Raw genomic sequence first — 27,573 nt, 5'->3', positions numbered from 1 at the left:
CAAGGCTTTGTTTTTGTAATCATACACTCCTTACCAGGGTAACTGACTCCCAGAGGGCTCTCATACAAGCGGGATTTCTTCTCTCACCCTGCCTCTCTTCAGTGCTTTGCATGAGAACTGTGCAGTTTCAAGTGCTGCTGTCTCATCTGTAAGGGGATCAGAGCTTCCCTCAAATGGAATGGATTCCCAGAGAGAGTCACCCAGGAAAAACAACACAGAGCATCTAATCGGTAAGCCTTGTTTTGTGTGTGTGTGTGTGTGGTTTTTTTTCTCAATAACAATAAAAAGGAGCAAAACTAACCAAAGTACGTTTCATCCCAGGCATTTATAACGTCTCCCACATAGGCTGGAGATGAAAATTCAGAATCTGCCACTGTGAGTGACAGAACAAATCGCCTCATACTGTCCTGCCACCATGTCAGTATCTACCTTCTGGCAAAATGGCCCTGGGGACTGAAATGACTGATTAAGCTATTGATACACTTCTGTATGTAGGGATGGGGTGGAAAGGGAAAAGTTAGGGAAGGCAGAAGAATTTTTCAGCCCCAAAAAGATGCTGATCTGTTTGGACTTTTGTGATGAACACCTGGTTCTCTCTTCAAGCAAGGGGACTGATGCCAAATCAAGTTGTTACTGGCAATGTGTGCTGTTTCCACTGTTGTGTATGGCCATGAGTGCCAGAGTGTCTGAATAGTGCAGTGGGACAAGGACGAATCTTGACAAGATTGATTTGGGTGTTTGTAGAAAGCAGGAGGGTACCTAGTGGTTATAAGAGACTAAGTCTACTCCACCTCTTTATTGCTGTAGGAGATGGGTGATTTTTGCCTGCAGTTGTTTATATTCTTCACAAGACAACTTGGACATGAGCTTTTAATTTACTTTTAAGTTTGACACCCACATCATGATTTTCTGTATTAAGTGTGTTCATGATGTACCATGGTGTGTGTATCAAGAAAACACAGTGAATCTTATGAGTGTCCTAGAGCTTTTTTCAGAACTGCTGATTTGTGAGCTCTCACATTTTGCAGTGCATTGCCACTCTTGGTTTGCTCTGGGCTGTAGACCCAATTGAGGTTTTTTTGTAGTTTGATGATTGTAATCCATGTACAGGTATGGCAAACTCAGGTCAGTGGTATGCTGTGTTGTGACTGATCCTTATTCTTCACTATTGCATTTTTCTAGAATCTTCCATTTGTCTTGTGGTTAAATGGTTTGAAACTTCAGGGTGATCAGAGAATATTTGTGGTGGTTTTGGGGGAGATAGGTCTGGATTCTGGCACCTGATCTGCTGGCAACAAATGAGAGAGGTGGGATGCAGCTGTCCCAGAGGGGGAAAAGGATTGTGGGGCAGGAGTTAGCAGGGGTTATTGACAGGGCTTTAAACTAGATGTGAGGGGGGACGGGGACATAACTGGGCATGTTAGGAACAAGCACAAGGGAAGCGTGCCAAAGCTTGAAGGATGGTGGACTGGTGAGGGCTCTCCCTCTGCCACTTCATTTGAGAGAAGGGAAAGATCTTTAGGAACCATGGAAGCACCTGAGAAGGGTCTGGTGGGGAATGGGGCCCACACTCACAAAAGGGTGTTGCATTCACTAGCTCATCTCAAGTGCATCTATACCAGTGCAGGCAGTATGAGCAACAAACAGGGGGAGCTTGAGACCATGATGCAGCATGAGAACTATGACATAGTAGCTATCACAGAAACGTGGTGGGATGCCTCACACGGCTGGAGTGCTGCAGTCAATGGCTACAAGCTCTTCAGGAGGGACAGACAGGGAAGGAGAGGTGGTGGAGTGGCCCTATATGTAAGAGAATGCTATGACAGCTCAGAAATCAAGTATAGTGATAATGGGGTTGAGAGTGTGTGGATTAGGTTAAGGGCCAATAAAGCAGATCTTGCTGTGGGAGTCTGCTATAAACCCCCCAACCAAAGCGGTGAGGTGGATGAAGCTTTCTACTAACAGTTGGGAGAAATCTCGCAGTCAGATGCCATTGTTCTTGTGGGGGACTTTAACCTCCTGGGTATCTGCTGGGAACACAACACAGCAGAGAGGGAACAATGCAGGAGGTTCCTGGAATGTGTGGAGGAGAACTTCCTCACCCAGCTGGTGAGTGAGCCGACCAGGGAAGGTGCCCCCCTGGACCTGCTGCTTGTGAACAGGGAAGAGCTTGTGGGGGAGGTAAAGGTTGGAGGCCGTCTAGGGTGCAGTGACCGTGAGATGATCAAATTTTTGATCCTTTGAGAACAAAGAGAGGGGTTAGTAAAACTGCCACCTTAGACTTCCACAGGGCTAACTGACCTGTTCAGAAGACAGATTAAAAATCCCTTGGGAGGCTGCCTTGAAGGAAATGGGAGTCCAGGAAGGCTGGACATACTTCAAGAGAGAAATCCTAAAGGCACAGGAGCAGGCTGTTCCCGTGTGCCGGAAAACAAGCAGGCAGGGAAGGAGACCGGCCTGGCTAAACAGGGACCTTTGGCTGGATCTCAAGAACAAAAGGGGAATCTATTGCCTTTGGAAGAGGGACCAGGTCTCTCACAAAGACTATAAAGATGCAGTGAAGCTATGCAGGGAGAACATTAGGAGAGCCAAGGCACAGCTAGAACTCAGCTTGGCTACAGCTGTTAAGGATAACAAAAAATGTTTCTATAAATTCGTTAAAAGCAAAAGGAGGATTAGGGAAAATCTCCCTCCTTTACTGGATGCAGAGAGAAACATGGTAACTAAGGATGAGGAAAAGGCTGAGGTGCTCAGCACCTCCTTTGCCTCAGTCTTTAGCAGTGGAACTGGCTGTTCCCTGGACACCCAGCTCATGAGCTGGGAGATGGGGAGGGGACGCAGATTGAGGTCAGCACAGTTGAAGAGGAGGTGGTCAGAGACCTGCTGCACCACTTGGATGCACACAAGTCTGTGGGACCGGTTGGGTTACACCCAAGGGTGCTGAGGGAGTTGGCAGATGTGCTCGCCAAGCTGCTGTCCATGATTTACCTGAAGTCATGGCTAACTGGGGAGGTCCCATTGGACTGGAGGGTGGAAACTGTGACACCCATCTACAAGAAAGGCAGAAAGGAGGATCCAGGAAACTATGGACCTGTCAGTCTGACCTCAGTGCCAGGGAAGGTCATGGAGCAGGTCATCTCGGGTGCCATTAAAAGTCATATAATGGACAACCAGGGGATCAGGTCTAGTCAGCATGGGTTGATAAAAGTCAGATCCTGCCTGATAAATCTGATCTCCTTCTATGAATAGGGCGACCTGCTTATTGGATGAGGGAAAGGCTGTGGATGTTGTTTACCTTGACTTTAGCAAGGTCTTTGACACCGTTTCCCACAGCATTCTCCTGACAAAACTGGCTGCTTGTGGCTTGGATGGGCACATGCTTTGATGGGTAAAAAACTGTCTGGATGGCCGGGCCCAAAGAGTTGTGGTGAACGGAGTTAAATTCAGCTGGCGGCCGTTCACGAGTGGTGTTTTTTTTTGGACCACTCTTGTTTAACATCTTTATTGATGATCTAGACGAGGGGATCGAGTGCACCCTCAGTCAGTTTGCAGATGACCCCAAGCTGGGTGGGAGTGTTGATCTGCTCGAGGGCAGGGACGCTCTGCAGAGAGACCTGGACAGGCTGGAGCCATGGGCTGAGGCCAACTGGAGGAGTTTCCATAAGGTCAAATGCTGGGGGCTGCCCTTGGGCCACAACAACCCCCAGCAGCACTACAGGCTTGGGGAGGAGTGGCTGGAGAGCTGCCAGTCAGAGAGGGACCTGGGGGGTTTGATTGACAGCCGGCTGAACAGGAGCCAGCAGTGTGCCCAGGGGGCCAAGAAGGCCAATGGCATCCTGGCTTGTGTCAGCAATAGCGTGGCCAGCAGGGACAGGGAAGGGATCTGACCCCTGTACTCGGCACTGGTGAGGCCGCCCCTCGATTCCTGTGTTCAGTTTTGGGCCCCTCACTACAAAAAGGACATTGAATGACTCGAGCGTGTCCAGAGAAGGGCAACGGAGCTGGTGCAGGGTCTGGAGCACAGGTCGTACGGGGAGCGGCTGAGGGACCTGGGGGTGTTTAGTCTGGAGAAGAGGAGGCTGAGGGGAGACCTCATCGCCCTCTACAGCTCCCTGAAAGGAGGTTGCAGAGAGCTGAGGATGAGTCTCTTTAACCAAGTAACAAGTGATAGGACAAGAGGGAATGGCCTCAAGTTGCACCAGGGAAGGTTTAGACTGGCTATCAGGAAGCATTTCTTTCCAGAAGGGGTTGTTAGGTGTTGAAATGGGCTGCCCAGGGCGGTGGTGGAGTCCCCATCCCTGGAGGTGTTTAAGAGTTGGGTCGACATAGCGCTGAGGGATCTGGTGTAGTTGGGAACTGTCAGTGATAGGTTAATGGTTGGACTGGATGATCTTCAAGGTCTTTTCCAATCTAGACAATGCTGTGATTCACTATTAAGAAAGCATACTTTCATATCCTGCTTTTCTCATTGGAATCTATGTTTTTAGCTGGCATCAGGATCTCTAGGACAATTCTCATGCAGAAGAATTCAGTTGTACTTTGTCAAGGTTGGGCTGTGTGCTTTTTGACCACAGCGGTGATAAGTGATATCTTGACCCTTTACCTCCTCTCAACTGCTCAAATATCAATCTTCAGAGTGTGGCCACTTGTTCTCAGCCATTCCCCCCATCTGTGAATTGCGTCATTCCTACAAGCCATCTTCATAGTGGTCTCAGGTGGATGGTGGCAGATGACATTACAGTCCACAATTGCTTTTGAGGAGGTTCTTCATAGCCAGGTTTGGCATAGCCAGGTTTCAGACATTTTTCTGTAAGCTAATCATTTAGATGAAATGAAGAGCATGCAAAACGTTGAATTTGCTGAACAAAACATCCTTTCATTATTAATTTCCCCAAGTTTCAGAATTAAGGATTGTGAATGATGCCCATTCCATGAGTTTCCTTGATCCCTTTCTACTGATTAAATATGTTTGGTTGCTGGTACTTGACATACCTGTTGTAGCCTGACACACCACTTGTTTAACGTGAAATACACTGTGTGGCAAACAAGCAGCAGTGAAAGCATTAAAGATTTTCACATTAAATCTTGAAAGTCCTGCCTTCATACACATACCCTTAATGTTTGCATGGCAATTTACTCAGGGGAGCTCCTCAAATCATTCCTACCACTGACTGCAGGATGACTGATATACCTCATGAAACAGCCATTTCAAATTACTGTTTGTTGGAAAGGATCAGGAGAAAAGGTGGACCCCTGGTGCAGCAATTCTGTGCCCAGCTCTCCGGGAGGCCTGAAACTTGGCCCTTTCAGATGCAAATGTATTTATGTGTGAGTGATTAAATCTGCAGCAGGGACCTCAGAAGTAGAATGGGCAAAACTGCAAGCAGCAAAGGGCTTGGTTGAAACCCCCGTGTTTGCAGTTAACATTGCTTGCAAGTGCAGTCCAGCTATGGTACCCAAGAGGTAGGAAGGATCTGCAGGAGGGCTGTGTTGTGTCTCCTCCTGCGGAGTTGCTGGGGGTTTTCTGACAAACCCGTCAGTCCTGCTCTGCTGGTCTGTTAGCTTGTGCCTTACAGATCAGGTTGCCTCACGCTGTTTCACTGTGGTGACAAGTTTTTCTCACAAAGTATAAAATGAATTGTTTTCTATTTATCAGTTTCTAGCTGCATATGAATTTTATTTGATGTCAGAAATTCCCAGCACTACCCTATACCTTTGAAGTAACATATCCAAAACATGCTGCATCTTTCCATCAGCATGGGGGAGGTTCTCTGAGGAGACCTCTGAGCCTGTGTCCCTCTTTCCTACCTCTTACCCTTGTGCTGGGAAACTGGCTGTGGTGTTCAGCTTCCCATCTGCTAATGCTCATGCTCACAAAAACCCTCTTCTGCCCCAAACCTGGCAGCCAGGCAGCCCTTGGGGCTAGCCCAGCCTGCATCCCTGATGCTTCTGCTTTTCTCATGACACTCCTGATCCAAGGCGTTTCTGTATTTAGCAGAATCAGCTGACCTTGCAGCACTCTGTCCTGGTGGCAGGACTAGCCTGTTTCACTCCTTGCCCTCTTCCGAGTTGCTTCTGTGAGGATCTCAGCAGTTCCAACTGCTCTTCAAAGAGCAACAGCTCCTTGATCACATTTCCCTTACAAAGCCTCCCAAACTTTTAGTACTTGAACAACAACTCACCACTGCCTTCCCTTCAGGCACTAAAATAATTAAATTATTTTGATGTATTTTGATTTCATTATAATGAAATTTTGTGATGAGATGAGCTGAACACAGTGAGAACTGCTCAAAATGCATGGGTGTGCATTTTGACAGGCACTGATTTTGAAACTTCTGGTCCAGTGGATGAACTGGATGAACTGTTTTAACACTTATCTAATGACAACAGTTCCCCTCATTTTCCTTATTACCTGTTTCATACAAACTAAATCTTTTTGCCCCATCCATGACGCACTAACAGAGATTCATATCCACTGGTACTCCACCCAGTGTTTTACTTCTCACTCACAGCCTCCAGCTTTGTTAATGCCTTTTATCTTTCCACTTCCTTTCCAGTTGCAAAATGTACTTTCTGAACCTTTTAACCTTTTGAGCAGAAGGGCCATAAGGTTGGATGTTTGGCTGGGTGTTCTACAGCTTTCAGTGAGCGATGAGAGTGAGGAAGAGAGAGTGAGTCTCTGTGGACTTTGCAGTCCATCATGATTGTTCTGGGCTAGATCTACATCCCTTGGATATCTTTTTTTTCAAAATTTGCATTCATTGCTCTTTTTTTTTTTTTTTTTAATAGCTGACAGGCAGAAAGGAATTGGTGTCTGTGGCTGGATCCTGGTTTCCTTTTCATTCCTCCTGGTGCTTATTACCTTTCCTATTTCTATCTGGACATGTATCAAGGTAAGCTAGTGGGATTTGAGGCTCATAAAGAACACTCTGTTATCATCACTGTTACTTATGTTTATTGATTTACTGATTTTGTTATGACACTTCACATTCACTTTTAGGAAGTCATAAGGGCTTGTAGTGAAGATGTGGTCTGGGACCAAGATCCATGTTCCTTCACTGACTTTCTATATCTCCGCAAATTATTTAGTTTCTTCCATTCTCAACTTCCATCACCAGTTAAACTTCCCTGCATTACAACACTGGGAGAATAAATCTACAAACTTTTCTGAAGAACTCTTATTTCATACTGACAGCAATAGTGATTAACATAAGTACATGGGAACATGGATCCCTGCATTGAGTGACTATATAACCCAAACCCACAAAATGCCCTTTCAATACATGAGTATAATGTGGTTAATTTAAAGCAATTTTTAGGGGTGAGTTACCAGGGTGATTGCCCTGGATACCAGGCCCTGAGTTGCTCTGATGATACACTAACCAAAGTAGTTAGCTAGGTCATCTGAGGTGAGATATACTTTGCCACAGCTCTGAGTTAGCACTGATTTTGAGGGAGTTGTGGGTAGCCTCATTAGATCAGTGGCAGTTCTTTCATATTTGATCTGGTTTGTAACCTGTTTGCAGAGACAGCAAAGTTTTTCCAGCAAAGGATGAGGTGAGGAGAAGGAATAAGATGCCTGGTGATTTGCAGCTTTTGTGGTTCCTATATTATTTGTACTTTTTTTTTCACATATAATATGGATGCCAAAGATTAAAATTCAGACCAGAATATGGGAATAGAGTTAGTTGTAAAATTCTAAATTTAAAATATTTTCCTAGGTTATCAGAGAATATGAACGTGCTGTTGTATTTCGGCTGGGCCGTATACTGTCTAAGAAAGCAAGGGGACCAGGTGAATGCATGCAGTTTTATTCCATTAAGATGCACTGTTTTTATTTTAATACGATGCACTCTAACCACATAGAGAATTGCAGAGGTCCATGAAATCCTTCTTCCTGGCATGGGGGGTATGAGAAGGTCCTCTCTGCTGCAGTTCCTTTACCTGCAGGCTGTTTGTTTTTCTGAAGAGAAGAAAAAGCCACTCCCCTGTCACAGCACGACATAGAAGGTTGATGACCTTGATACCAGGTACGGCTTTGCTCTTGAGTAGGTTGGACAACAGAAGGTTGAGCTCATGCCGTTAGACACTGATGGAGGACCAGAGAGGTTTAAATGCAGCCTTCAGGTCTGCCAGGCTGTTTTGAGTGACTGTGACCACCCTCCCTGTACCTCACTTCCAACACTGCTTGTTGCTGCCAGCTCTGTAGCTGTCTTCTGCTCTGAAAAAGGTAAATAGGACAGGGCAGGGACACTGTGCAGCTATACAGAGTTTGTTACAGTCACCTAGGATCAGGTTACAAATCACAAATACAAACCAAACCCAACAACATGAGGTATTTACATTGGTGCAGTTACCACCTCTGTGCAATGGAACTGGGCAAACTGGAAGTTAAAATGAGAGGAAAAAAAATCCTTTTCATGTTCTGTCCTTCCTCTTGAATAGTGGTCCAAAGAGCAGCTAGAGCAAGTTCAGACCTCTCTTGCTTGGCTATGGGCACCTAAGCAAGGTGTTGAGATTAGAAGAATAGTTATGTCAAGTCTCCCTCTCCAGCGAAGGGAGAGTGGGGACTCCTTCACAGGACAGGTCAGATCTTGGGACCATGTTCCTCATTTGGGAACCTACAGGTGGTGCAGGAATTGCAACCTGGGAGATGTCTTTCCTGGGGACACACATACTGTACCATAAATGGCTTATGATCCAAGGAGGGGAAACTAAACAAAGCCATGGAAGGAATTTTTGCCAAGTCTCATGACAGATTTGAGACCAGAACTGCAGTCTGCTCATTCCTAGTCCAGAGCCCTAGGTCATTAAGTTATAATAAATTCATATTATTTTCATATATCTGGATTTCTCTCTCTTATTTGAAAGTGCAAAATATCACTGTCATCACCTCCTGTACCAGAAAGGACAGCTATAGTAATAAGGTGGGCTCATTCCCTGCCCTGAGGATATTTTCATCTGTTTGCTCTATACAGGTTACCTGGCACTAGACGTAGCTTTCAGAAGCATTTAATCTAATTATTTTTATTTTTTTAGGTTTGATCTTCATACTTCCATGTACAGATACGTTTGTCAAGGTTGATCTTAGAACAGTTACCTGTACCATTCCTCCACAAGAGGTAACTATTTTCTAGCAGCCATCTAAGATGGAAATAAGAGATAAGAGTTGATTCACAATCAAAAATAATGCAGGTGTTTTATAATCTTGCAGCTGTGAACTACCATATAAAATTTAGCTTATTTGCTGTCTATTCTGACTTTCAAACTGCTTTACTTAGGAAAACCTTCACATGCATTGTTGCAGGCCAAACAAACTCCTCTTGCTGATGTTCAGAACTGTGAGATAAATGATAAGGGGCAGGGGGGTAAAACTCCAAATGGAAGACAGAGAGAGAGGCTAAAAAATTCCCAATGGTATATACACATGGAAATGAATCAATAGACTAGTGTAAGATATCCAGAAATGAATGTCTAAATAAAACTGGATCTTACAGCTTGCCACTCAAAAAAGCTTCCACTGATGTAGTTGCGGCTTGAAGTTATGCCCACTCTTTCTTAAAAGGCAAATTATGTATGGGTAACAAATCTCCTTAAATTAACAGGAATTAGCAGACGTCCACAAAACTCCCATTCAAGCAGAAATGTAGTGGCATATCTTTAGGCGTTCTGCTGACAAACATTGATTGAATAATTTAATCTGAAGAATCAGTTGCTGAGCAATTCCCGTCATCCTGATAAAGCTTTTGCTCCGTGTGTCCCTGTCCCCGCTGCAGTATAATGCTTCTGCTCATGGAGTTGGCACTGCTGTCCCCTCCCTTACACAAAGGGCAGAGGGGAAAGAGATGGTCCCAGGACCCCTTTGGCCCCAGGATTGCCCATTATCTTCCCCAGGAGGTGTTTCTTGGACCGTTATCTTTCTGTAATCACAAAGAGCCTTTGCTCAGAGCACAGGTTGCAGGAATGGATGCATGTGGTGGAATGAAAAATGTCTCCCCTGAAATGGGAGGCTAGAAGGAAGATGGTTGCAGTACTTGTGCTGTACAAGGCTGTACTGGGTCTGGCTGAACTGGAATTTACTTGCAGGCAAAAGATGCTGAGGAGGGAAGAGGTAGTGGAGCATCATCCATGCTCCACTGAGGCCAGCTACCCGCTGAGGCACAGGGGACTTATCTGGCAAAGGATGACACAACTCTATGAATACTTGAATATTTTTCAGGGGTGGTTCTCCCAATGTCTTGCACTTTGCTTTGCATTTTTGTTTTAATTTTCTGATGTTTCTTACAAATACATTATTTAGGGGAAGTAGTACAGTTCTTCCAAACTACATGCTATGTATAAAATCATTAATGGCCCTTTCTACAAGAAAGGAAGAGGATAACCATAATTTATTATTGCAGAAGAAATTAATTCAAATTATGACATTCACTTATTATAGAAACTGTTGTTTAAAGGCTATATGTACAACATTTTGACCCATTTAAAACTTTGGTCATGCTGGATAGATTCCTTTAATTCTCAGGGGAATGACAAAGAACCCCAAATAAATTCTTGGTTTCCTTGAATTATCAGGGCCTTTTCCTCACTAAGGGGATAAAAAATTATTCCATTTTCTTGACAAATGATGTGTTATTGGATCCTTCTCTAATTCTGTACATTTCTCAAACACAGATTCTCATGAAAGATGCCATTACTACCCAAGTCGACGGGGTGGTGTACTACAGGATCCACAGTGCTGTCAGTGCCGTTGCTAACATCACTGATGTCCACTCAGCTACCTTCCTCTTGGCACAGACAACCCTGAGAAACATTCTGGGTACACAGACGTTGGCTCAGCTCCTGACAGGTCGTGAGGAGATTGTACGCAGTATCCAGGTAAATCTGGCTCTCAAAATTCACTGACAAGCATGGAGATGTGTTCTGGGGAGTAGAAAATCAGAAATAATCTCTCTCTCTTTCTTCAACAATGATAACAAAATTTATGTTTTCTTTAATTATACATCTCATTGCTTAAGAGTCAGAAAGAGTTATTCCAAAGGTACTTCCCCAGGTTCTTGTAGAAGAGTTATTTCCTGTCAAAAAACCAATGAAGGTTCAAAATTACCCAGTGACTTGAATAAATCAGTTTAGTCTTTGCACAGAGACTGCTGCAAGTGAGAAAGAAGTCGGCGCTTGTGGGAAGCTCTATCTTGAGCAGACCCTTGATTGAGGTTTAATCAAGGCAAGGCTTGTATCTCCTGTCATAACAACTAAGAGTACAGAACAAAATTGTTTTATGCTTTAAAACGCCATCTGTTTTGGTTTTATGTTTTGGCAGCCAAGGAGAAGAAATCCAACACCTGATTTACACTTTTCAGTCAGAAATGAGGCATAGTCAAATCAAAGAGAGATTGAGCCCCTTTCCAGCTAGGAGAGTGGCCATGGGCAGAGCCAGGGTCACAATGGTGACGTGGATTGCAGCAGCGCCCAGGAGCCTGAACACAGAAGGGCGTGCCAGTGCTGCAGGGCTGTGCTGTCCGTTTCACCCACAGGGTCCTTTTACAGCATTGTGGTGTTTTAGGAAGTTGCTGTAGTATTACTTTGTAAGAGGGAGAAGTTTGCTAAGTACCCACCTAGAGAAAGGATGGGGATCATAATTTAGACGGTCATAGAGAAGCCACACAGGAAACACTGGTGTTGATCAGCAAATCTCATAAGGTTGCAGTACCCACCGTACACACACTGCATTGAACGTTAGTGCCCCTGAAGGGCTCCATCTTTCTGTCGTGCAGGTTTGCAAGCTGCCTTTCCTTCTGTCCAAGTGGCAGATTACATTGTGTGGCTTTCTCTCTGCAATCACTGTGCTCTTCGTGGTGTGTTGTGTGTTTGTCCCTAAGGCTGTCCTTGACAGTGCCACAGAACAGTGGGGAATCAAAGTGGTGCAAGTGGAGATCAAAGACGTCAGGATTCCTGTGGCCATGCAGGCGGCAATGGCAGCTGAAGCAGAGGCTGCTCGAGAGGCAAAAGCTAAGGTGAGACCCACAGCAATGTCTACCCCTAAGCTCCCATATCCTTGTCCCAGGAATCCAAGTGCCTGTTTGTTTCTTCCTAATTGAAAACGTGGATTTTCCCCACTATGAGCAGCATCACTTGCCATTTCCTTTTATCTTACTTTGCAGGTTGTGGCAGCAGATGGAGAAATGAATGCTTCTAAAGCCCTCAAGCGGGCCTCCATGGTGCTGGCTGAGTCTCCAGCAGGTCTTCAGCTGCGCTACCTTCAAACGTTAACGACTTTGGCAGCAGAGAATAATTCCACCATTGTCTTCCCTCTCCCTATAAATATACTTGAAAGTTTGGGGCAGAAAAAGAGAGGGGGATAGAGACTGTTCTACGCTAGCTCCTTGCGCAGAGGTTTAAAGGGTTTCCCAGGAAGCAAGGGTCCCAGGCTACCAGAATTAAAGTAGAAGCATACTCGTGTCTTCTGTACCAAAAATAAGAGTAAAAACAGTTTAAGGACCACACAGCTCCCACATTAGAAGGCTGCATATGCAGAGTTCAGGCACTAAGCAATTTCAGCTTAGACTCATCTTCAAGTGAAATGGAAGAAAATATGTAAAATGCAATAAAATATGTAAAATGCATGTTAAACCTAATATGAAATTTTAATGATGCTTTCACCACATTTTACAGAGTCTTGAGTGTAGCAATTATTTGGTGAACTGTCTGCTAAGCAAGAACCTTTGAGCTCTTGATGTACTCCACACAGCAAAAGGGTCAGATGCTGGTATTTAACTCAAGTCCTGTGGATTGGAAAGAAGGATTTGGCCTCTAACCTTAGAGGTATTCTTTCATAACTATTAGCAGAATTAGTGGATAATTGGTATGTCAGTGGAACAGCCTATTCTTTATCTTATAGGAGTAAAAATTAGTACTTGCTTTACTGACCTCAGCTGGATTTTGCCATAGCACTGACAGTTCTATAAACCCAGTAATAAAAGGAAGAGAATATATGCCCATGCATTACAGTCTCATTTCTTAAATCTGAAAGCTGGGGCAAACCTTGAGGAAAAGAAATTGTCCTGTGTTAATTTAAGTGTCTGTCTTTTTCAGGCTTTCAGGAGTTTTCTTATCCTCCCATGCAAAGACATGAAGCAGTAGTGCAGGTTTTTATAAAATAGCCTTCCCCACCCTCCACCCATGCAATGCCTGGCAGCTGAGTGGGGGGCATGGCTGATACCTGAGTTCAGCTGCCATTATACTCGAGTTTACAGCCTTCAACTAGAGCTGGGCAGTTCACATTGCTGGCACACAGGGATGGGCTGTCTGCTATGGCTCTGAAGGCTCTTGTGGAGTAGGTGTTCTGGTAGGTGCTGCTGCTGTGTAGGGCCTTCTCCACACAAGGCTCAGCGCTGCCCCTCCTATCCAGTAGGGTTATTTGACTCCAGATTAACCAGATCAACATTCACCTACTAATTATCATATTGTTGCTTTTAGTGCAATGTAACACAAGCAGTCCAGGTGGCAAATTTTTGCACTCAGTAGCTGCTGGCACAAAGACAGTGGTGTGAGCATCTGAGGATGGTGACCTGTTCAGCAAACAGCTTTTTAATGCACCTTTTTTCTGCTTCAGACAAACCGCCAAATGTCATTCTCTGGCAAACTAAAGAAGTAAAACCTTTATTTGCAAGTCACCTACTTATCAGTGTTATCAAAACATTTTCTCCAGACTTTTTCTTGTCCTAAGAAAAGCGAGGTTTTGAGTTTGGGGTTATTTTTTATTGTCAATTTAGTTTTCCATTTGTGGAAGCCTTTATAACGGTGGCAGCAAAACCTCCACCTTTCTCTGACAAATATTGCATCTTCACTACAGAACCATTTGCATAGCCAGAGAAGCAGCAATGCTTTAGAGAAATGCAACCACAGGTTGTGTAATTTTTTTTTTAAGTGATGCAAATTAATTAAACTGTAAAAAAAGAAAATCTTGAAGACACATGACTACAAAGTGCAATTAAAAAAGCAGTTCTGTGCCCTCAGTGAGCTACCAGCACTAACTAGCCTGTGCAGGAATCTTGTGTCAGGCACAGGACACATCCAATTCTGTTGCACATCCTTGATGCTGGGCCAGTCCCACTTCCCTCTTCAGAAGTGTGTATGGGAATCCTGCTGTGTATGAGCCAGGGTCATTTTTTCCCCTACATGAGAACTCACACATAAAATCAGAAATTCACTGAAGTACTGAAGTCTGAGTGGTAGTATTTCTTTTCTTTTAGCAGTAGAGTAACAAAGGCTGTACTTGGTAAGCCCATGAATGCCCAGTCTTCTTTCTGACCCCTGCAAATTTCTTGGCCTCTTTAAAGTTTAGTGACAATGACTGCAGCAATTAATCAGCTATGCAAGCACAGTACTTTTTCATTTGATCCCATGCAGGATAATTGCATTGTTGTGTAATTGATCAGGGAGACAAATTCTTGATCTCTCTTCATCAGTGTCAGGGACAATAAACACAATAACTAGTAGAGTAACTGCAATTTTTGTTATATTACCCCCCACACACATACATACATATACCTAAAAGAAGATACTCCAATCAGCAAAACAGATAGCAAGAGAAGCAGCTCTGCAATGTTTCAGGTGCCACTGTGATGTACAGACTTTGCAAGAAAAATTCAGGAAGGAGCTGAGTTGCAGTCACACAGGTAGGATATTCAGAAGTGGCACAGGCTGTCAGGCATGTTCACGAAGTCCTGCAGGTGAGCACAGGCTTGCCGGTGCAGGGTGGTGCGGCACTCACTGTCGTCTGGAATTTTCTCTACCCAGGCTTGTGCATCAAGGAAGTACTGCATCCTGAGAGCAAGTGGAACGGGTAAAGGACATGAGTCACTACTGCTGACCTGCAGCAACAGGGAAGTGTAAACCTCGTGGGGCTGCATCCCTCCACCCAGGCATCTCTGAAATTAGGAGGAATGATACTAGCCAAGAAACTTGCCTGAAACTTGCTGGGACAAACCTCACCACGTAAGCTTGGGCTAAGTTTTTATTTGAGTTTTCTGGAGGGGCACAAAAAGCCCCAGTGAACACCAATGAGACACAGTGAAGGAGCGTTTAGATTCAACAGAGTATCTCAAAATGTTTCCTAATTTTCGGTGGTGAGGGACTGTGCAGCTTCTGGCATTTTACAACTGGGCTGGAGAAGACTTTAGAGGTTACAACTCTGCTTGGAGTCTTTGATCTTTAGCAGGCATCTGTTGTAGAGGGGGCCCTGACTTAAGCACTCACATTGGTGTCTTATAGAGATGGAGAGAGGGGACCTTTTAAAGCTTTAGGAAATGGTGTTTACAACCCGTTTGAGAAGGTCTCCCTCCTACAAGCTTTCAAAGGTACTACCTTTCTCCAGTTCTGCACAGCAAAATTAAACCTTTAAGATGGCTTCCTCACTAAATATTTAATAGTCAGACTGAATTCCTCCCCAGATAATTCCCTTGAGAAATGAGAAGATAAATTCCCTATGAGGAATGAGAAGAATGATGTATTTGCATGCATGAAGTAACAGAAGCTTTGAGAGCTACTTTTAGCCACAGTCCCACCCATTTATTTTGCAAACCCAGGAGTTGTGTAAGGCTTTTGCAGTAGATGGAACTGTGGAGTGTTTCTCATTCTTCTTTTCTAGCTGTGAGTTTTTAACCCAGTGGAGTGAGGGCCAGATTTTGATTCTGAAAAGTGTGGGAACCAGGCTCTGCATGGATAGATAAGCCAATGGATTTGGGTGGCTCAGCTCTTCCCCACAGCTTGCCTTTTGCCTACTGTTAGTTAAGTTACTCTTCACATTTTAGTAATGCCAGCAGAATCAGTCCCTAAGAAATTTGGCCCTCCTTTTGCTTTCTGGAGGTATTCTAATAGTTTGAGTAACCTCTGGATTCATGGTCCACTAGAGCAGCCACTGCTGCTCAGAAACCATTGCACTTACTTGTTGTTGCAATCTACCGTTTGCCCATCTTTCCCCATGAGGAGGTACCGTTTGCCAGTGACCATGTTTAACTTGCACGTGGAGCGCGTTAGGAACTGTCGGTGGGCACCCACTTGGACGCTTTCATCACCAGCTGTGACATGAGAAGAGAAAATCCCATTAACTTTTCTATTAAAGAGCAGAACCATAGCCCACAGGACACAACCCCTGTGGCCATTTACTCCACTGCTAAGGCAAGGTAATATTTCACTTGGAGGATGTGGCTTGACATGGGAGTAAGTGACCATGCTCTGGTAGGATATGTTTCCTTTAACATTATCTGACCAAAAGTAAGCCATTTCTGTCTTAGATGGCTGTCTTGGCCTCCTCAGTAGTTACTGAAGGAGCTGTTTTGCTATAGTGATCTTTCAGGCTTTATGGAGTTTGTTTAAATCTCAGAGATTGAAGGAAAAGCCAAAGGAGAAAGAAAACACACCATTGTATATTTCAGATTGCTCAGGCTCATAGTGGTCTTAAAAGCTAGCAAACTAAATTCAAATGTCTTAAGGATCAACAGTGCTGCACGGAGTATTAAAAACTCACTCTCCTTAGCACACCTTCAGTATTGTATGCTGTTTTACATCTGCATCCTTCCAAAGAATAATAGAGTATTACAAGTTTTCTCATATAATACAAGACCTTACTATTGTCCCTTTTCTACACGCTGTAATGAATTTTCATTTTGTTCAATGAATGCAAAGATGGATGAGAATTACTTGAGAAAATTATGGTGTTATGCCTCAGGTTCATTGTGCTTAAATTACCATCACATTTCTTGGTTCATATGCTTAACATATGGCCTAACACAGTTCAGACTCTGGGGATCATAAGCATCTGAACTATTACTTTAACAGGTCACTGTGTAATTTTAAATTCTAAATCTCCAATTTAAAACAAAATGAAACAAAAATATTCTAAAGTATCCAAGCAGAATTTAGAGAAAGCAATTACTTCAAGTTTTAGAATCTATAAGGTGTCTGTGTGGGAGGAAACTAAGGATTCTGTGCTATTTTACATGGGCCATGCTATTCACTGAAAGGATTCATAGGACAGCGTGAACATTAGCCATCCAAAACACATGCACTAATACTATTAACAGTCAAAGTAATCTGAGGAGTGCACATTCGCAAAATTTTCTTTTGCTAACTCCCAAACACAAATAAGTGTTTCCATCTGTCTTCTGAACCAGTACTATATTTGTAAGGAGTGATACTGAAATAATGCCAGGGGTCTGGAGAATGAGAATTTACCCTACTAATTCTCACCTACCCTTGATGATGGCAACAGAGACCAAGCTCAGTCAAAACAGCCACAGAAAATACAAAAGATAACAACTCTAGTTCAGTCATGAGCTGATTTGGATGCAACACCTTGAGTTTTCTTCATCATCGTGGCTTCATGCTTCTTCCCAGCCTTTCTCAAGCCTGCTGAAACAGTCTTCATAGCCTACTGCTGCTCGTAAACTCATACAGCACAAACCAAAGGGGATTTTTAAAGGCTCAAAAAGAAGGAGATGAGAATAGGAGAAGCTGTCTCTTCCCTTCAACTTCAGATTTGAAGGATGTTTCTCTCAGCTGCCAAGAAACAAAATCTTTCCAATGCTTCCCTGTGAGTTGTGAGTATAAATGCATTGGGGCCCAGAGCTCTAAATCCTTTTAGATCCTGTAGGTTTTCTGGAGGGACTGATGAAACTTTCCATCATGGTAGTGTAATGTCCCATAGCTGGTGTTCTGATCAGTAGGTACATTATCATTTCCCTGCATATGGAAAGCCATGGGTATGACTGATTGCTATCTCACAGAGTGTGGGCCTGATTTTCTGACAGGAACTGGACATTGGTCTCAGATCACAAGTTACGTGCCATGAAGTATTGTGTGACATCACCAATCCCCTGGGCAAAGGTCAAAGGAGTGAGATAATTATTCTGCTCTGGGCAGGGAAGATTTTTAAATCTTTGAAGTTGCTTTTTAAAGGCAATCTCTGGCTACCAAACTCAAAACTGACAACCACATGATGCCACAGTGGTTGAAGTCCGAGATGTTGTCTGACAGCCTCTCTAGAAATTACTTTGAAGAGTATCAGTGTTCACTGGTGCTGCTTATAAAGTTCACATGGAGACAGCTGAGATGGCAGGCCTGCAAAAGGATATTGTCTGAGAGCAGTGCAAATATTTACACTGCACCTAAAGAAACAGAAAGTCCTTTTTGTTGTTATCACAATTATTAAAGTTCTGGAAGTTTTCCTTTGTTCACTGACTGCAGGCAAGTCATTATGGACAACTCAGCCTGTTCTGCAAGGGTTGCAAGTGCTTAATAATCAACAAGTACTTCAAATCTTCATCTAATATCAAAACAGAGGTCAGTGGATATGATTACAGTAGAAAAAAATGTGGGTCAATAACATCAGTCTACAAAGTGAAATAGTTGATGCAGAAGACTGAATACCCACACTGCGCATGATCTTGGAGGGTTTATCTTAGACTAGTTCCAGTTTGGAGCCATGGATTGAATGCATCTGGAATGTCTTCTGGTTTAGTTTCATCTGAAAGAATTGAAGCTCACGTGCTCTGAGATTGCTGCAGAGTGTAAACCAAAGCAACCTACCCCTGAGCTGAACTCAACAGTGAGGTAGCTGCACAGGTGGTCCTTGCAAGAAATCAGTCGTTTTGCAAGCCTAGTGTAGAAGTATGTCTGACCCTACTTTCTATAGCAAGAGAAGGCATCTGCATAGTTTATACTGGCTAATGTTTACTCAACCTAGTTTTGCTAAGGTGAATGAAAGGAGACAAACCTTTTGATACTTACTGGCTTTAAGGATTTTGTGGATTTTGCCCTCATAGTAATCAAAAACATTCTTCTGTGTGCTATTGAGGAGCTCCACCTCATACGCTGCAACAGACAACAACTATGTGAGGCCAGATGGAAACATGAAATTGCATCCAAAACCTGAAATATAGGTATGCTTTTACCAGATGTCTATACAGAAGCCAGTGTACTATCTAACTGCAAATCATGGGGATATGAAAGACAACAGGACAGTAATCCTGTATACCTAATATGCTTTTAGAAAGTCAGGTATTAATCAACAACCTCTAGATTTGTATTCCTTTTGTGTATTTTTTTTTTTTTAAAGAAGCTTCTATATGATTAGGTTTGCATTTTCCCCGTCCTGTTAGAATCTGATTTACCATATCTGCTGTACTGGTTTTCCTTCGGTAGGTCTTCCAACTTTCCATCAAAGAAGAGGCCAGAAAGACAAATTAACAAAGGAGAAAATATTTGTCTAGTTCCACAGAAGGAGCTGCTGAGCTATGGCATGCCATGAAAAACCTACTCTTTATCTCCATCCTGTAACATTAGAGATGTGGGGGATGGTGATGCTCACACCTCAGGTCTTTTCTAAACAATGTAATGTAATGTTGTCCATGTATCCCACCCCCAGCATCCCACTGCATCTTTATGAGGCCTTTACTTTTTCCTTTCACCCTCCCTGATAACTGTGATAGCACATGGCTTCATTTAATCTCCTCACCTTTTAGGCCAGATACAGAAACCCTACTCATTTCAGGAGAGGTCTGGGCATATAAAGCTACAAATTTATCCTTATTAAAAATAATTATGGTTAAACTTAACTGATGGTTGTCTTTGATGCCTTACCATAATCTGCAATAGGGTAGTAGCAGACAAAACTGAAGCGTGTGGTTTGTGTTATGGCTTTACTGAAAGTGGATCTTTGTCTTGGGCAGGGACCTAGAGTGAAGAAAATAAATATGACACCTGTCTCTGTGGACATGGATATGTAGATATAGATACAGTTTACACAGGCTCATTCACTCAACATTGTAGCAGAGAATAAAATAATATCACAGAACAACTTTCTTAGAGGTGTGGTGGAGGGATTTTGCATACATATGCACATGTATATATACATTGCATTCAATCAGTCGTGGATATCTTAAAAAAAATGTTTCAGTTTGGTACCGAACATATTAGATGATGCTTTGTGTCCTGTATTAGGATATGATTATTAGGATAATTGTAATGATCCTTTCTGGGCTTAACAATTCTCATGTTAATGGTCTGTAGAAGTAACTATCTTCTTTTAGAGTGGCCTATTTAGTCCTTCCTTACCTTCTGCACACTGGCAGACATTGGCGTGGCACACCTTTGAAAGCATGGCACTGTGCTTGGGAGCACTGTAGAATATGCTGCACTTTCTGTCTGTGGAGAAGAAACAAAATAGCCTGTCTCATACAGCTCAAGTGGAAAAGCCTGTGCAGTAGAAACTATATTTGAAGCCCAACTTTTTCCTGGTCCAGAGAAATCAGAGCACTAAGATGTTAGATACCCATCAGCAGTCCACAAAGACCTATAGGCTGGACAAATATCACCTTGTCTTTCAGGTGCGCAACACCTGGATTGGTGCTTCTGGAGTTTTTTTGGGGAGTGTGGTTTTTGTTTGTTTGTTTGGTTTTGTTTGTTTGTTTGTTTTGGGTTTTGTTTGGATATTTTTTTTTAAGTTGTACTCTTCCGTTTTTTTTGGTTTTTTTGTTTCCTCTAAAAAGAATCTATCTTAAAAGCATCTTTAGAACATAGAGCTATAGTGAGCACTGCACTGTTTCAGAAGAATGAGATAGGATCACCAATAATTAGTGTCTTGGATCCCTCAACTTCAGTCAAAGTAGATATTTGACCTAATTTTCAAATACTGTTTATGTAACTCTGGCAAATCGAGATGATTGGCACTTAACCTTCTTTGAATGGGGAATGAGACTGGCTCCCCCAGTAAGCATGAGCCCACCCTCTAAGGTTGCCTATCTTAGATGCATAAAAAGACAGTCTGACCAAAAAGATAATGTGAGTGGAACACGCTTAAAGCACCATTAGAAAAGGGAACACAGGAACCCGATTTAAAAATCCATGAGTGTAAAAGTTTGTATTTTCAGTCCATTTGCAATAACAGACCCTTCCTGAGAGGATCTCTATTTAGGTGATCTTAAGCCATGGTAGTAAAAGACAGTATTTGAGGCACGTTATTTGACTTGACAAAATCATGTCACTACATCACACTACTACACACTACATCACACACTACATCAAAACCAAGTTTCTACAGACTGGAGTTAGTTCTTGAGGGTCTCTCAATCAGCTGTGTCATTTTACTGTGACCTTACCAGGGTTGTAAAAATCATAAAGGATAGCATTTGCTGGCTGAATCAAGCCCATGGGATTAATTTGCTTTGCCCCAAATGATATGCAGTCTGGGTCCGGTCCGCTTGTGAGCTGGAGAAAAAGGAACAATAGTTATGATGAGTAAACTAACTCTTTCTCTCCAGTCAGAGAGAGAAAGAGCTGTTGTGGCTGTCCTAGCTGTTGAATGCTTGTTTCTGATGGCATAGCTGAGTTAACCCTCATAGCGGCAGTGTCACCTTGAAAAAGGCATTTCCTTCCATGATTGTATTGGAAGATTTTGTGGATGAGCTAAACCTTGTAAAGGTGGTTTTGTGAGATGCGTGCAGGTCTTCCCTGCCTGAAACTGTCTGATCTGAACTTACATCATCACTACTTTGGGGTTTAGTTTTCAGCTTTTGCCTAAAGTTACCTTATACAGGAGTAATGGGAGTAATATATATTCACAGCCTATCCTGTAACAGCGGCCACCAGTATATACACTCCCCCTAGTAAAATGCTAAGGTCAGGAACAGATTTTGACCTATGTTAAATACAAAAATTATCTAGGACAGTCATCGCAGCAATAACATTTACTTTTTTTCATTTGTCTACTTTTTTGTATTTTAAAAAAATCTTTGCCCTGTGTGTGCTTTGGCCATGGAGGTGAAGCAAGTCAAGTGAGTGTAGAGTGGAGTCATTATCCAAAATACAGAGAAATATACACAGAAACTAGGGGGTTTGATGTTTACAGTTCTTTGTCACTATATGGATCTTGCTCCAGAAATACTGAACTTCACATGCAAGCTGCATGTGAAATTTATAGGACCACCAGTTAACACTTTACTAATCTCAGATCAAAAGCTTCTCTTCTGACTAGTGAGGGTTTGGTGTTTTTTGGGTTTTTTTGCCAAACATGGCCAAATCTCAAACATGGACTATACCTCCTGGAACATAGAAAGGCAGAGGATGAAGATGTGTGTTTGCTTTCTTCCCCTCCTGTGCCCTCTTTCAACTGAGTTGTTCAATAATAATATATAACAAAAATCACAGGAAGGTAACCGAGTGTGAAAAACAATAATGATTAGATTTAAAAAGAAGTCTATATATGTTGTCTGAAATGGCAGAGATTGGGAAATCATTGGGTTTGCTTACCTCACCAAAGTAGAGCAAAACCTTTCCTTCCTTGTACTCATAGTGCTGAATGTACTGGTCTGAAGACGTCACCAACTGCAGGAAAACAAACGAAAAAATCAGAACAAAAACTTAGCATAACAGGAACACCTTTTCCACCGCCCTCTATATTCTGGTTTGCTTTGTTCAGCTGTTTGCTTTATTCTGCCCTCTTTCTTCCTCCCTGAAGGAGACAGTCCCTGAGAGCATCAAACTGGGCAAACCTCCCCCAACCAAGCAGGCTCCAGAACCCAAAACTCTGTAGCCAGCTTTGTAGAGTGCTGTGCCCTATCTCCCTGTCACTGTGTCCTGTTGGCAGCTGCCTCTAAACGATGTGCTTGCCTTCCCCCCTGCAAGCACAGGACACCCTGTCCTGGCATGTCATGGGACAACAGTGCCAGTGGGGATAGCAATATGTGTTCAGGACAGGCAGGTGCCCTGCTGAGCCTTGCCCTAATTCCTATTACAAGGGACTAAGAAGACTGAACTCTGTTCACCACAAGCTTTTAATTTCTTGTGTATGTTCAGTGAACATTTTACCAGAACAAGAATAATTAAAATATATCTAACAAAAATCTGTTTTCCTTTCCTTATTCTGTGAAGTTTGGAAAGATTTTGAAAGAAAAGTTTTCTGTAGAAAAGGGTACAAAAGATTGCACAGAAAAGTGTGTTTCTAACCTGTTCGAGATCCTTTGTGTCAGGCTCCAAGCCACTCAGCAGAGAGAGATCGACCAGGGACATCTTTGGTGCATTGGAACCTGTGGACCTTTATAAGGGAGATATGGCCAGCAATGAACATCTGCACTGAACAGCCAGATTGCTTTGAAGAGTTTGTTTCTTCAGGACTGCTAATGGTGAAACAAAACATTCTGCTCCATTTAACTTTCCTAAAGAGATTTTACTTTGAAAATTATCTGCCTACCTCATTAAGAGTCATGAGGCAAAATTAGTCATCTAAACTAGTCAAATGGTCATCCATAACCCAGGTGTCTTGCCTGAACTTGTCATCTAGGCTTTCTTTATAGCTGACAGGCAGAAACAATCACCTTCAAAGAGTAGTTCACCCCACCATAAAAGCACTGTTGAAGAAAGGGAAGGTAAACAGCACTAACAAAGTGTCTTTATTACCTAGAGAGTGGCGATAGGAAACGGGTTTATCCAAACTCTTCATGGACAAAGTCAAATGTACATCACCTTTGCTGCCCAAGGCAAAAATCCTCATTGCTCTAACTATCCATTAGATATATATATATATTGGACTTCCAATCTTTTCTACTTTCACCTTCTCAAAAATCGGGTACTTGTGTCATTGCTGGAAAATGAAGCTGTTCTGCACTCACACAGCGTGCCTTGCCATAAGACATTCCTCATACACCCAGCGGTACTTCAGAAACTTTTATTTTGGCATCCTTTTTTCCCCGTAAGGGATGTACCACAGCTCAGAAAAGAAGTATGGTGATGAAGTCAGTGCCTTCAGTTTTTCTCCTGTATCTTAACTACAACAAAGCGAGCTTCACATTATTGTTTAAGTCTCACCCTAACACTATATTCCAATTATATCTACTTTATTTAAAAAAGACTGCTTTCAAATGATTAGCCAGCCAGGTGCTTTAGCATCTCCCCAGTTTGAGGGGGGGATAACCTGCAATAGGCATTTGAGGTCTGTATCCACCATCTAAACATAACACATTGTGCGGAAACCTTTTCTCCTGCCATGGGAGAGAGGATGCAGACTCAGCATGTGTGCATACTCGCAGATGATCTCCAGGCTGGATGAAGAGGGTGACCAAAAATAATTGCAAATAAAAAAAGAACATTTTCTAATGAGGAGCTGATCTTGCAGACCTACCTGACACATACTTTGTACTGCAGTGATTCTGCTTTGCTGGGAGAGATCACATCCCTTTTCCTTCTGGTGTGGATATCAAACCACTCTATTTCAGACAGTGGCTCAAATGCACTGTTTTCTGCATTAATCAGGTCCTCATAATCTTCATTTTCATCAGAATATGCAGCTTCTGGAAGTGACAGACACAAACAGCCATGCACAAATTTGACTGAGGACCAGGTAATTTGGTCCCTTTTTGTATACTGAAAAATACCAATGGGCAGTCATGCCACGTCTCTGGGTTTTATAGAAGTTTGCTGTATGCCATCTCAGTATTTCTAATTCAGTCAGAGTTAAAATTTTAGCGATACCTATAGTAAGAACAACCAATAGATCTAGCTAAGAATGGGGTTTAGGTGATACATAGATATGTAAAGGACAATCCTAGCCTCCTAAAGTTAGCTATTCAAACAGAAAAAAAATGCAGACATAGGCAGAGAGGATGATGAAAGCACACTTCAGGGGATGGAAAACACAGTCTTGCTCATATGAAAGACCCATGACAGGACTGCCCCAAAGAATTTTTAAGGCCACATGGTAGGACCCTTATTAGCCAGGGAACTGAGCTGGGTTTTCCTCTCATGGCAGCCAGGAACACCATGAAGGAAGTTTACCTCGCTCTCTTCCCAATAACAAAAAAGAGTTACTAATAGTATCTGTGTATCTGTTAGGTACCTGCTGAACTTATAGTCGCTCAGATAGTTATTAAACTATTCAATTTTAATAAACTAAATGAAATGATAGCTAGGCAGAGTTCAGATGCCTCTCTCTGTCATTGTTTCATTAATTTATTCCCAGTTTCCAAGGCTGGAAAACTATTAAATATCATTAACAGCTGGCCAAACATGTCACCTTTGAGACCTAATGACTTGCCTTTTTACTCACCAGAGTACTTAACGCTCCCTTCCATTTCCACTGTCAAAATCAAGTCGTTACATGTGTTGTTCTTCAGCTCAGAAGACCAGTACACTTTTAATACCTATGATGAACAAACAACAAACCACTAAAAATATAATTTAAATGTCAAGGGATTTACTCATCCAGGACCTCAGCGAATGTTGATTAGACATGGAGTGTGGAGAGAAACACCGGTCTCCCAGAGGCACAGACTAGTTGCAGAGGACTGTTGTGGGTATAAGCAGGAGAGGTCCCATGTGCAAATCACAAGTGGTGTGGGACCACTGAGATAACTTCTGATTTCCAACCACAAAGCGGTCTTTCAAACTCCAGCTGCCTCTATCAGCATTGACATTTCATGGGCTTAACAAGGGTTAAATATAGGAAAAATCGACAGGGCAGTCTGTAGGCCCCAATTTTAGAAATTTGGAGGTAAGAACACAAAGTATGAAGCCATGGTAAGTAATTTCTCACTCTGTTTTCAAAAAGGGATTAAAAGAAGTCCAGGTGGACTCTGAATTAATGATTTACAGCTTACACTCATTGTCCCATTTCCTCTGCCATGTACAGACACTTCAAGTTTTCTCCCAAGTTCAAACTGCAAACCAAGGGGAAAAAAAAAAAAAAAAAAGAGATTTAGTTTGTGCTCAGCATTTGATCTATTGTTTTCCTGTGATCTTGATGGACTTCTATGCCTTTAACCCTCAGAACTAGGTTAGGGAAAACCTTTAGCTACAGGAGGAGTTATGACACCTCAAGTCTCACAAGATTTTTCATGTGTGGGGCTGGTGCATCTTACTCTGCCATTCTAGGTCCCAGGAGACATATTTTCTCAACTTCACGCCCTCCTCTGTAGCCTGGATTTGACATTTTCACAGGCCCCAACACACTGAGTATAAGAATATTTCCCTTCTTTCTCATTCCCTAGCAAGGCTTGGGCTCCTGCCTGCTCTTCACTACTGGGGGAGATTCATGTCACCAAAGTCCTTGAAGAGGCAGGGCAAGGCCTCCAAAGTGTGCTTCTGAGAATCTGTTTATTTTTTATTCTTTTAAAAGGATTCTGTTTTTTACAGATTAATTTATTAAAAAATATTATAAACCAGCTACATCATGAGATTAACATGATGATTAACATGAGAAAACCTAGGCCAGATGATCCAAAGTTTCTCCTGTTTCAGAAAAAAAGCTTGAAACAACGGTTGTGTACCTCTAGCTGCTTCTGAATCACTTCATCAGTATCAGTCAGAGTAATACTGTAGTCTTTTTGTCTTCCAGGTGTTCCCAGTTTAACAGTTAGGTTGGTGGAAGCAGTGTTCAGTGTCTGTATGCTGTATGCTGACAGAGCTTCTAGGGCCACCACTGTGTCCTAGGTGAGAAAGAAATGCAAAAAAACTATTATACCAGGTTATTTTAACAACGTGTAAGATGACATGATCAGTCACTTGGAACTATTCTTCAGTTTTATGTTTTTTGCTGATTTGAAGTTCTGCTGTATCTGTCTGTTCTTTTCATATCTCAGCTTCTTTTAGGATTTAAATCCTAAAACCACTGGAGTTCTGATCTCTGATTATCATAAATCTTCATAAATACAGAGAATCTTTGCTGGCTTATGACTGGGATTTTTTTGCCCATTTTTTATTAATGAGCCAAAATCTTTAGTGCTTCATACGCCAAAGAAATTAATGATTAAGTGCTATGATGCTTTCAAATCTAAAAGAAAAAGTCTTTATGGGGCCTCTGTTTTCTTCCCTCCCACCGAAACTCCACCCAGATTGATGGTCAGGCACCTGTGTAGAGCAGTATCCTCCACCATAGTTCCTTCTTTCCGTCAGCCACGTAGCAATAGGCCTTGCATACTCCTTGTCTTTCAGGAGCAATGTTTGAAGCAGTGCATAGGCAGTGGTTTCCACTGAGACTGCATCATTGCCATTTCCCCAGTAGCGCTGCTGCTTTGCTGCAAGAATGACTCAGTATTGAATCCCCTTGGTAAAGACTTTTGCCAAAAATTACTGTTGTTCTGCACAGTAGATATTTCATGTGATTGCGCTGAGGAATCAAAGACACAGATGCTCTCATGAGAGCAACAAATTAGTTGGGAAGCAGAGATAATGGAGAAGGAAAACCACAATTTTCAATTTTGATTTATCCAACCATCACAGTCTAGTATAATAATCTCACTGTACAGAAATGTCCATTGGATGGAGTGGGAGCGTTGTGTCTGCTGGTCCCTGAGAGATACTATTAAGTATCCCTATAAATCCAGTCTTCATTAAGGAGAAGCGTATTCCCTATGCTTAAACTGTGGCTATTAAACTATAATGTATTTACCAAATTAATTAGGAGAAATTAACAACGTGGCAGTGCAGTCATGCAGCCAACTGACTCAGCAGTGACCACAGCTAGGGGGACAAGTGGTGACGTTCACATAGAGCTGGAACAAAGCAGTCACAACTGGTGGGGTGGCT

The 27,573-nt window shown here is 42.6% G+C and overlaps 2 protein-coding genes across 5 annotated transcripts in view; one reads left to right on the top strand and one right to left on the bottom strand.

The window, feature by feature from the left end:
• The first annotated feature begins 160 nt into the window (after positions 1-160).
• STOML3 (stomatin like 3) lies at positions 161-12,035 on the top strand. Its single transcript, XM_026856504.1, has 6 exons — positions 161-230; positions 6,790-6,893; positions 7,722-7,794; positions 9,040-9,122; positions 10,672-10,875; positions 11,318-12,035. The coding sequence occupies exons 1-6, from the start codon at positions 179-181 to the stop codon at positions 11,372-11,374; spliced, it is 573 nt and encodes a 190-aa protein (XP_026712305.1). The 5' UTR covers positions 161-178; the 3' UTR covers positions 11,375-12,035.
• A 1,619-nt stretch (positions 12,036-13,654) lies between these two features.
• The window catches only part of LOC113484218 (complement C4-like), a 55,047-nt gene continuing 41,128 nt past the window's right edge, over positions 13,655-27,573 (bottom strand). For 2 of the 4 annotated variants that reach the window (XM_026856487.1, XM_026856480.1), the window contains 13 exons: positions 26,896-27,062; positions 26,316-26,474; positions 25,647-25,706; positions 25,097-25,190; positions 24,173-24,341; positions 23,002-23,089; positions 22,306-22,380; positions 21,156-21,264; positions 20,113-20,202; positions 19,639-19,731; positions 18,787-18,870; positions 15,944-16,076; positions 13,657-14,823 (listed from right to left, as the gene is read on the bottom strand). In XM_026856487.1, coding sequence (XP_026712288.1) covers positions 14,685-14,823; positions 15,944-16,076; positions 18,787-18,870; positions 19,639-19,731; positions 20,113-20,202; positions 21,156-21,264; positions 22,306-22,380; positions 23,002-23,089; positions 24,173-24,341; positions 25,097-25,190; positions 25,647-25,706; positions 26,316-26,474; positions 26,896-27,062 — 1,460 coding nt within the window. In that variant the 3' untranslated portion in view covers positions 13,657-14,684. Of the gene's footprint in view, positions 14,824-15,943; positions 16,077-18,786; positions 18,871-19,638; positions 19,732-20,112; positions 20,203-21,155; positions 21,265-22,305; positions 22,381-23,001; positions 23,090-24,172; positions 24,342-25,096; positions 25,191-25,646; positions 25,707-26,315; positions 26,475-26,895; positions 27,063-27,573 lie in introns of those variants that run through there. The other 2 variants (XM_026856488.1, XR_003399188.1) reach the window with 2 other exon arrangements.

This window comes from Athene cunicularia, assembly GCF_003259725.1.
Source record: "Athene cunicularia isolate RWA chromosome 1 unlocalized genomic scaffold, athCun1 chr1_part1, whole genome shotgun sequence".
Lineage (NCBI taxonomy): Eukaryota > Metazoa > Chordata > Aves > Strigiformes > Strigidae > Athene > Athene cunicularia.
This window is presented reverse-complemented; position numbering and strand designations above follow the sequence as displayed.